The sequence below is a fragment of the Herpailurus yagouaroundi genome, unplaced genomic scaffold, assembly GCF_014898765.1.
Source record: "Herpailurus yagouaroundi ecotype Mexico unplaced genomic scaffold, PumYag 355, whole genome shotgun sequence".
NCBI lineage: Eukaryota > Metazoa > Chordata > Mammalia > Carnivora > Felidae > Herpailurus > Herpailurus yagouaroundi.
This window is the reverse complement of record NW_024412572.1, coordinates 1,924,370-1,933,582: the sequence shown is the minus strand read 5'-3', so window position 1 is coordinate 1,933,582 and position 9,213 is coordinate 1,924,370. Positions and strand designations below refer to the sequence as shown.

The 9,213-nt window shown below is 47.3% G+C and overlaps 1 protein-coding gene and 1 long non-coding RNA gene across 7 annotated transcripts; one reads left to right on the top strand and one right to left on the bottom strand.

Moving 5' to 3' along the window:
- Nucleotides 1-42: 42 nt before the first annotated feature.
- Nucleotides 43-7,182, top strand: LOC121022082 (uncharacterized). The gene is made up of 4 exons (XR_005786806.1): nucleotides 43-161; nucleotides 3,349-3,473; nucleotides 3,603-3,685; nucleotides 7,070-7,182. It is a non-coding gene; the product is annotated as an uncharacterized LOC121022082 (long non-coding RNA).
- ING4 (inhibitor of growth family member 4) lies at nucleotides 506-7,738 on the bottom strand. Of its 6 annotated transcripts, XM_040462960.1 has the most exons (9): nucleotides 7,575-7,603; nucleotides 4,752-4,823; nucleotides 3,989-4,444; nucleotides 2,858-3,024; nucleotides 2,564-2,678; nucleotides 2,292-2,400; nucleotides 1,900-2,047; nucleotides 1,571-1,632; nucleotides 506-1,459 (listed from the first exon to the last, which is right to left on the bottom strand). In XM_040462960.1, the coding sequence occupies exons 4-9, from the start codon at nucleotides 2,984-2,986 to the stop codon at nucleotides 1,420-1,422; spliced, it is 603 nt and encodes a 200-aa protein (XP_040318894.1). In that variant the 5' UTR covers nucleotides 2,987-3,024; nucleotides 3,989-4,444; nucleotides 4,752-4,823; nucleotides 7,575-7,603; the 3' UTR covers nucleotides 506-1,419. The 6 variants fall into 6 exon arrangements, with proteins under 6 accessions (XP_040318894.1, XP_040318889.1, XP_040318890.1 ...); XM_040462955.1 differs by lacking the exon at nucleotides 3,989-4,444 and having other exon boundaries at nucleotides 7,575-7,682; XM_040462956.1 differs by lacking the exon at nucleotides 3,989-4,444 and having other exon boundaries at nucleotides 2,292-2,397; nucleotides 7,575-7,682.
- Between the last annotated feature and the right edge of the window lie 1,475 nt (nucleotides 7,739-9,213).

Sequence of the window (9,213 nt, the reverse complement as noted above, 5' to 3'; positions counted from 1 at the left end):
GACGCGCGCGCCGGGGTTCACCGCGCCAGCCGGGGTGGATGGGTCCGCACATGTTATATTCCAACTCGAGAGGATAAGGATGGCAAAAGCTGTCATTGACTCGGTACCTTCGATGGAGTGGGACATGTGTTGTTCTCTGCACGTGTTCCCTTATTCCCAAGGTAATCCCATAAAGCGGATACTATTATCCCTGTATCACAGGTGACAAAACTGGGGTTTGGATAGGCCTAGATGTGAATGTAGGCAGGGTTCTGGGGCAGGCAGGGACGGAACGTACAAAACAAGGTCCGGGTCTACCCGCGTGGGAACTAAAGAGGGGCCCTTAAGGTAAGAAATGAGCCAAAAGGGGAAGCAAGCAGGGTCCAGGTGAGGAGGTGCTCAGGCGTCAGGCTGGTTCAGTCTAAGGAAGTGGTTTCCCAGTGGGAAGTGAGCAAGACAATCCATCCTCATACGGGAAAAGTGTTTTTCTGTTTTGTGTTTAAAACAAGAAACCAAGCTAATAGTGTAATAGTACATGCACAAAACACAAATACATGTTTATTGGAAATCAAGTGAAAGATGGTTTACGGAGAAAAGATGCATAATTGTAAAAAGTTTTGGAAAGCCCTAGAGGCACACCCCCCAGCCAGCTTTGTCCTCCCCAAGGTGAGAAGTTGTGGACTCTGGAGCAGGGGTACCACTTCTGGTTCTATGTCTCGTTCTACTTCTGGCATTGTCATCCTCCCCCCTCTAGTCCAACCCGGAGGATGCAAAAAAAAGTTTAATTAGCACACGTACTAAAATAGTGTCTACAGTAAACACAGCAGACCAACACGCAGAGCTTTTATTCACCTACTCAAATTCCTTTACATGTGAGCGACCTGCATTCCACCTTGCCCCCTGTCCCATTCACAAGGCCAGGATGAATCCTGTTGGCACAGAGGAAGGGGTGCCCCTTCAACTAAGGCCACTGCCCAGATGCTCTGGGGGCGCCCCTACCATGGAAAAAGCAGGAGGAGAACAAAGAAAGCTGATCACACCACAGCCCCCCACAGGGGGAGGGAATTAGGAGGGCTGGGGAGTGCCCCCATGCTACTGCCCCAAGTCCTTAAATACAAAGCAAGGGGAGTAAAGAGGACCATCCCTCGGAAATACAGCACCAACCTCGGCATGGAGGCGAAAGGACAGTGGGCATAACCACTTCCCTCTGAGGGGAGCAGGCCGAATGAGAGCACAAACAGTTAGCGGCTGCAGCACCCCTCCCTACCAGGGTTTGGATGCAGCCTCAGCACCAGGAGTGGGGAGAGGGAAGGAGAAGGGGTGACAACACTGCGCCATCCGCTCTCCCTGAGCCCCTGGGCCCCAACACAGGCTTTCCTCTCCCCACTAGCCCGGGGCCAGGGATGTGGAAGAAACTGTGGGGGAATCCAAGGCCCTTATCTATTTCTTCTTCCGTTCCTGGGAGCAGCGTGGGCAGAACCTAGAAAGCAACGTGATAGAGAGGCGGGCAGAGAAAGTGAGTGAAAGGGAGAGTGCCCTCCTCCACGCAGCTCCTGGGCAGCCCAGCGCCTACCGCAACTCTCTCACTCACCATTTCCCCCGAGGCTTGGTCGTCAGCCCCACACAGGCAAAGTGGAACCACTCGATGGAACACTGAAAAGGAGGAAGACAGAAGAAGCAGAAGTCAGGGGCCAGGGAAGGGCAGAGGAAAGAAAAGAAGTTCCCTCCACAGATTCCTGAGAACAGTGTTCCCGTATTCCGTATTCTCTTTGGAGAATACCTCTTTGGAGGTCCCGAGGCCAACCAACTCCGCCTTCCTCTTATCCTGGAGTCCCACTATTCAACCATGTCTTCCCCTCTTGTACCCACTCCCTCATGGCCCCCAGAACCCCATCTGGAGGCAAAATGGTTGGTTCTCACATCAGGGTTGTCACAGCCAATCATCTCTCCATAGGAGACCTGGTGACAAAGGCAATAGGTGGGTTCGTTGGGATCCACAGGCATATCCAACACATCAGAGGGGTGGACACTGCCAAAGGTCACTGAGGGCATCCCATACTCAGGACTTCTGCATGCCAAGAGGAAGAGAACATGTCATCCGCAGGCAGGGAAACTACACAGGTGGTAGAAAGACATCCTGGTGGGGCAAGGGATTTGTGGCTTCTCTTCTCCATCCAGCAGATACCACAGGGATAAGGAGAAGTTACTGGCACAGAAGACAGAGAAAGTGGCGAGGGGCAGCGTGAGGCACGAGCGTGGGGCGGGAGAGAAAAAAATACGTCATTTGGCAAAGCGCTCCTTTATACACTCACGTGCGCACAAGTTTTAACTTCTTTTGGGCAGCCTTGGGAGCCTCCTCATCTGAGTTTTTCCCTTTGGAACGAGCACGGGCAGCTTTCTTCTCCTTTTGAGTCCGGCCTTCTAGGAAAGAGGGGGGAAGCCAGAAGGCAGGGAGACAGAAAGATGGGTTAACTCATCCTTCTTCCACCTCCTTCCACGCGGCTGCCCCTCCCTAGGAGCTGAAGAGCTGCTTCTTCTCCCTCTGAATCCTTGCCCACCTCTCAAGCCCCGCCCCCCTCCTCACTCTTTTTGCCTTTGCTAGAAGAGCTGTCATAGTCACTTGACTCAATCTGCTTCTCCTTCAAATCAGCCTCAAAACGGGCCAGGTCTGTGTCCAGTCGCCGAATGTGTTTGTCCACCTAGGTAGAAGGAAGGAAAAGAGAGAGGTACAAGGGTAGTTCCAGTAAAAGACAAAAAAGCTAAGGCGGATTCTATGTATCTCCCAGACCCAAAACAGAAACCAATACAGCTGAAGGAGGGGTCTAGGACCCCAAGGATTAGATGGGAGGTAAGTAGGGAGCCGTGAACAGGGCCATACCATCTCATAGGTCTGCATGGCAAGCTGCACCTTGTCGTCACCAAATTCCTTGCACTTGCCATAGGCTTCCTGGATCTGTTTGAGAAGGGCCAATTTTTCCTCGGAGCTCAGGCTGCGGGCGCTACTCATATACTCAGTGGCCAACTTGTCAATTTCAGCCTTCAGGTCTACAACAGAGACAGAGGCCTGGTCACTATGGCCCCTGAGTGGCTAGGTGAAACACACTTCTTCCTCTTGTTTCTTGGACCTTTTCCACTGATCATCATAACCTTCGAACTAAAATGCCCTGAAAGTTCATAGGTACTGTGCCATTTACTCAAGTAATGCAACATATTGACAGTATTTGTCTTAGAGGTGCCTTCAGGTGCTGAAAACATGGCTAGCACCATTGGAACTTAAAATTATTGAAACATAAGGAGGGAGGGAGCCTTTGCACACCACACTAACACCAAAGTATATTTTTGTTGATGTCTGAAGATGCTTCTTTGCAGGGCTGGCTGCTTCTCGAACCATGAATTTTGTCTCACGGCCTCCCGATTCCTTGTCTCAAAAACATTCCGCAACAGCTCTGAGTGCTACGAACCCGACTGGGTCATCTGCTGCTGCCGGCTTCCAGGTCTGTACATCTGTGACTCATCATTTAAAACTAGGCCCTAGTTCATTTATGTAACAGTTCTTCTACCCTATTTTGCTCATCAACCTGTTCGTATTTCCCATCACTTTTTTTTCTGTTTGTTCATCTTAGACATTGTTCCGAACATTTTCATACTGGAAGGCTGGTGATGTCCCAAGACAGTGAGAGTGTAGTTTTCTACTGCCTAATATTTGGTAAGGCTCATAAAGCATGTCGATGAAAAGAGACAAAAGAATGACTGTAGCATGGTGCAGCAACAGACAGCTGGCAGGATCTGTGTACGTACTATGTTTGTGCCCCATTTCATCGGAGGCCTTTGGAGGAAGCTGAAAATGCACATAGTTTGATAATCTCCAACTGTCTTTCTGTGCATGAACTCAAGAGCTGGAACTGAGTTACAAAGGATGTGAAGCTGGTTCCCAGCATTTGGCAGCCAGTTCTCAGGGGTCTGCATCCAGGATTTTAGATGATGTTCACCTTTTCGTGAGTAAACTTACCCAGGGTAGCTGAAATCACAGCTCTGGGTATTCTAACACCAGCTTGTCACATCTTTGAGCATGGCTACTTAAGGGTGGAAGATAAGACCTATATATCCTTCAGCAGGTACGGGGGATGGCTCCAACGGACGACATCTTTGACTTTGAAGAGACCAATCTGACCACTGTAGAGTAGCCTCAAGCTCCAAGTGAATGCCTCAATGCAGCCAAACTTGCTCAACATCCAAAAGAGGCCACAGATGGTATCTACTGCTTCTGTAAGGTTGAAGAATACAGTGTAGAGATCCTGATGTTAATTGCTGCTTTTCCTTCTTCTTTTTTTTTTCTTTCTCTCTTTCCTTCTGTTTAAGGACTTCTCTACCAACATGACTTGCGGTCTACAGCCACAATGAATTTTTTGATAGTAATGTTATCAATCCAGTGGAGCAGAAACATCCTAGTCTTCCGACAATCTTCCTATAGACATATTGAACATAGAGAACAGAAATGATTCTAGAGTTGCCTTATCTCTGAATTCTTCTTGCAGATATAAAGAACATAACATCTTTGAATTCTTGAGGCATTGTCGCAATACTCTATTTACTATGAGAAGCGGATATAGGAATGCAGTTTATCACTGCTTTCCTTTTAAGAATTCCAAGAGAGTAAAAAAGAGAGAAGCCACAGTTCTCCAGATCAGACCAGATGACATGGTAACACCAAAGAGAAAAAGAAATGATCATCCACACTCCTTATACACACAAACCCCTTACTCTGTACGTACCCTCTGTTCTTTGGTCCAGGTCCCTCATGAGCTGAAAGTTTCTTTGCAGTTCAAATGGGAGGTTTTCGATACCTAGGGAGAAGAAAAGACACTGAGAATCACTGGACTTCATAGGCCTAACAGTTGTTTTTAAAGTACAAGTCCAAAACGGGACTCAGTTTTCCCTCCTTGGAACCGTTGGATTTATCTACAACAGCACTCATCATTCCTTTCTCAGAGGAGGCTGTGTCTGTGTCTCTCCACAACTAACTTTGCCATTTCTGCACAGCTTTCCCACCGTTTGTCCCCTCAAGGACCTTACTCTGCAAATCAGCCCCTCCCTTTCCTTGACTTTCAAACTTTGCCTCCAAGCTCCTTGCCGTTAACCCAAATACCCTCCTGGTATCCTCCAGCACTCCTCACACACACATGCACACGCGCGCGCGCGCGCACACACACACACACACACACACACATTTCTACTCTGGTCTTCAGATCGTATTCAGAATGTTCTTTAAAAAAAAAAAATGTAAACCTCGTCAAGTCATGCTCCTGCTTTAAAATCACCTGGTGACTTCCTATCACACAATTCCTATTCCCATTTTGCACTTTCTGGCCCATGCTCATCTTACGCCAGCCTTCATTCACGTCAGTCCCCCTTGTGCTCTGTCTGATCTGACCAGACTGGTCTTCTCCGAGTGCCCCCAACTTGCCAGGGCTTGTCCTGCTACCTGGCTTTCTGTCTCCTGCTTTCTCTGCCTGGAATGCGCTGCTTGGGGTTCTTCATCCCACCTCCACCATATCTGTTGGCCTACTAAACTCTTCGTTCTTCAAAGTTCAGCCCAACCTGGACTTCTCCAGACTCCAGGTGGCTTGGATTATGCTCTCAAGTTATTCTATCTCTACCGTTGTTCGCATTTATCCAACTGCAATTAATAATTAATTGTGCAACCAGTTATTTGGTATCTCCCTAGCCTTCCTTCTGGAAGTGTCTGTCTTCTCTCTTATTTTGCTATGGCTTGCAGACAGAGGGTCTTAAATAAATACCTGAACAAGTGCATCTATACTTGTCTCCCCACGAAAGAAAAATCTCTTCTCGTGACTCCATTTCAAACTTCTAAAATGCCTCCACTGCTTTAACGTATAATCTCAGGTCTGCTGCCACTAGTTTACGGAGACTACTTTGAGTTACCAATGACTTACCAAATCAAACGATCTGTTATTAGTCCTATCTAAAAAAAAAATATGTCTGCAGCAGATGGCCCCATCTTCTTGCCTTCAGCAACTTTTTCTCCTCTTAGGATTCCAAGTCTCATCACATACTTTCTGATAATTCCAATAGTGATGGTTTCTTTACCTGTCCCTTAAATGTTAATGCTTTCTTGAGGTTATACTTTAATCCTCTCATTTTCTCACTTTACTTGTATTCCCTGAATGAACTTGATCTCATCCACTCCTACAGTCCATATCTAAACCTGTCTAAATTGAATTAAGTATATTGCTATACTCCTGAAGTTGAATTAAGTATATTGCTGATGGCATCCTGTCTACCTCATTTCCCAAGCATGAGATCAAGGAATCACCTTAGATTCTTCCTTCTCTCTCAACTACTCATTCAATCAGTGCTGTCCTTTTTGCTCCTAAATATTCCTGTCACTCTCTCAGACCTCACCTTCTCTCATACATCAGTTATCTTCATTTATTAAAATCACTCTACTTAAGAAAATCTGTTGGTTCTTCACTATTGAAAATGCAAACCTCTTAGCTTGGCTTAAAAGACCTTGTGCAATCCAGCCCCAGCCTTTTTCTAGCCACTTCCCAATCTTCCACCTTAGAGTCCTATGTATCAAACACTCTGACTTCACTTTTCCCTGACCTGCCATAAACCCACCATACCTTTGCTGATGCTTTTCCCAACCAGCAATTTCCTTTCTCTCTCCACACTGGCAAATAAACACTCAGTCTTCAAAACTCTATTCAAATATCACATCCTCTGGTAAAGCTGTACCTACACCCCCAGGTAATTAGCCCTTCTTTCTCCAGTGCTATCAAGTCCTTTTAATGTATTTCTATGATTCCACTCATCACATTGTTTTGTAATCATTTATTAGCAGAATCTGTTATGAGCACTTGAGGGCAGGGTCTTTGTCTTACTCATTTTGCTATATCCGCAGTAGCTGCCATTAAGTCTGACCCAGAGCAGGGCCTCAATAAATGAATGAATGAATGAATGAATGACTCCCAACACTAAGACAAATGTAAGCCCATAGGGGTGACAGGCTTTGTGAAGGGGTGGATTACACAAATGGCAAACATAACACCAGATTTCTATTTGAAAGGAATTGGATCCAAGAAGAGAAGCGTTCCAGTTGATCACCCGACAGTCACTCATAGCCCCCTAGCCCAAGAGAGACCGCTTCTGAGAAAGAATTGAGCGGAGTAGCTGCGAGCAGGTCTTTGTCACCGCTCCAAATGGCAGTGGGTGATACACTAACACAATCGATTCGGAACGATTCGGGGTGAAAAAAAAAATATCCTGAAGCTGGAGGCCCTGGAGATGGGGTCGGCAAATATCTTCCCAGCTCTGCCCATTAGTCCTTCAAGAGCCATCCCCTCAGTCCTACCGCGCAGCCCCTCCCTCGTCTACACCCAAAAGCCAGGCCTCGACCCTGCTGCCCCGCCCCCTCTTTCTTCACACCGTCCAATACATTCTCTCACCGAACCCCTTCACAGTTGTGACTTTCTGACCACCGGGACTTCGGGGCCGTACGGCTCCTCAGTCCCGATTCCCGCCCCCCACCGCCACTCTATGACCCCTGACCCCCTCCTCCAGCCTGCTCTTACTGTCCAGATAATGTTCCAAATACATCCCCGCAGCCATCTTGAAGCAAAACAAAGCAACTTCCGATCCGCCCCGGAAGTGACTGAATCGCAACAGGCGCTGAAGCTATTATCCTTGGGTTGGAGCCTTTCCGCCCTTAAAAGAAGAGCTTCCGCCCTCACTAAATTATCCGCTGGGACACATCCGCCCGACGTTGATACTTTCCCTTTTGCGTAGGTAGCCGGGGCCGCCCGTACTGAGGTACCTGGAGGCAGCTTTAGCCCGCTTCCGCCCTTACTGAGGCCCCAGTACGCGACCGAGGCAGGCATGACGTCACTGCAGGTCGCCATTTTGCATTACCTATCAAACTTTTTTTCCCTCCAAAAAAGGCGATGTGCGGTAATGCGAGGGAAAAAATTCCTGGTCTCTTTAGGATTGTATTCCATAAATATCCCTTTTCAGCGTCTGGAGACTCTTTTTTCCTTTTTGCCGGGTATGAGTCTAGTGACCAGAGGAGGTCCCGGCTGAATCCAGACTTTCTTCAAGGTAGCTAGTTTCTTAACGAAGTTGGGGAGCCATAGTTGGTGTTGTGAGATTTAAACCCTCCGCCTTTCTGTTCACTCACACGCACATCAGCTCTCCTGGATTATTATTTTTTTTATAATCTCTCTTTACTAAGAGTTACACAATAAAGCTATAATTCTCCACACCTCTTGTCCGGATTCATGTCCTTTTATACTTGAATACATATACACACACATAAAATGACATACTACTTCCGGCCTTGCCCTCTTAGTTTTGTCTCCCCCCCCCCGCCCCCCCCCCCCCCCGTTTATATATGATGTTAACTAACACCACGATTTGGAAAGGATTGGGGCACAGAACTCACAACTGGGCCAGTTAGATGACAGCTGTCGTCCCAGTCAGCTACAGAATGAGGACTCTTCCTCATGAGGACTCATCCTCCATGAGGATGGAAAGCAATCCAGTGCACGACAGACTGCCATCACACTGGGAGACAACTCAAAGCACATAACCTAATAGTGGCGTTAGTAAAATCGCTTTATGGAGATTGTCACCCCTCACAAATTCTTGGTAATTATCAATGCCGCAGGGCAGGGCTTTAATGATACAGATTTTCAACCACCTAATTTAGACCAAGTATGTGAAAAAGGGTAAGGTGAAACCTCAGGTTTACTACTGAGCAGGTGGTAAGATACAGCAGTTGGATCTAGAAGACCACTCTGTCATGTCCCTGGATAAGCAATTTAATCTCTGTGCCTATGTCCTTCTCTGTGAGAATAACAGTACCTACCTCATAGAGTTCCTGCTACGAATGAGTGTGAATGAATCCTTAAAAAGAGTAGATTCTGGTTCTAATACTTGTGAAGATAGGACGGTCAGGGCATTTTCAGCAATTGGTGAGAGCAGGGGAAAAAAGGAATATTCAGGAAGCTAACACACACGGACATATTTTGTCATATGGGATACATTCATTAGTGCCACACCACAGATTGAGATATCTTGGACGTCCACCCAACAGACTAGCCGAGCCCAAAACTTAAGTGGGCATCAATTCATTGACTATACAAATCCCACCAGGTAATGAGCACAGTTCCCCAGCCGTACACAGAGGACGGCCACACCGTTGGGTGTTGGGCG

Bases quoted from the DNA above. Each gene is read 5' to 3' on its own strand.
- ING4 (XM_040462955.1), bottom strand. From the start codon at position 7,611: ATGGCTGCGGGGATGTATTTGGAACATTATCTGGACA. The intron at 4,824-7,574 runs GTAAGAGCAGGC...TCTTCTCCCTAG, and splicing joins TTTGGAACATTATCTGGACA to GTATCGAAAACCTCCCATTT. The intron at 3,025-4,751 runs GTACGTACAGAG...TCTCTGTTGTAG, and splicing joins CCTGGACCAAAGAACAGAGG to ACCTGAAGGCTGAAATTGAC.